Source organism: Eimeria tenella, genomic scaffold (genome assembly GCF_000499545.2).
Source record: "Eimeria tenella Houghton genomic scaffold, Eth_scaff2065, whole genome shotgun sequence".
In the NCBI taxonomy this organism is placed as follows: Eukaryota; Apicomplexa; class Conoidasida; order Eucoccidiorida; family Eimeriidae; genus Eimeria; species Eimeria tenella.
Window position 1 is genome coordinate 2,656 of NW_013541910.1, and position 215 is coordinate 2,870.

Here is a 215-nt window from a genome sequence, read left to right on the forward strand (position 1 = left end):
TGAGAGCACAGAGAGCCTCATTCTGCTGCTGCAGTTTAGAAGGCATTAGATGCAGCAGCATGATGAATAATACCTTAAGCTTCATTCCTAGGGTTTAGGGTTTAGGGTTTAGGGTTTAGGGTTTGGGACTGCTTGGGTGCAGGAGCCTTTCTGTTCTCCCGAGATAAAGCCCACCTCCGTACGGCCAGCTGCCTCGCAGCATTTTGCTGCTGCTG

The 215-nt window shown here is 50.7% G+C and overlaps 1 protein-coding gene across 1 annotated transcript in view; it reads left to right on the forward strand.

Annotated features, from left to right (window-relative positions):
• ETH_00038770 (uncharacterized protein) overlaps positions 1-49 on the forward strand; it is a gene marked incomplete at both ends in the record, with an annotated part of 306 nt that extends 257 nt beyond the window's left edge. The window contains one exon of the mRNA XM_013374469.1: positions 1-49. Within this exon, the coding sequence (XP_013229923.1) occupies positions 1-49 (49 nt within the window).
• Between the last annotated feature and the right edge of the window lie 166 nt (positions 50-215).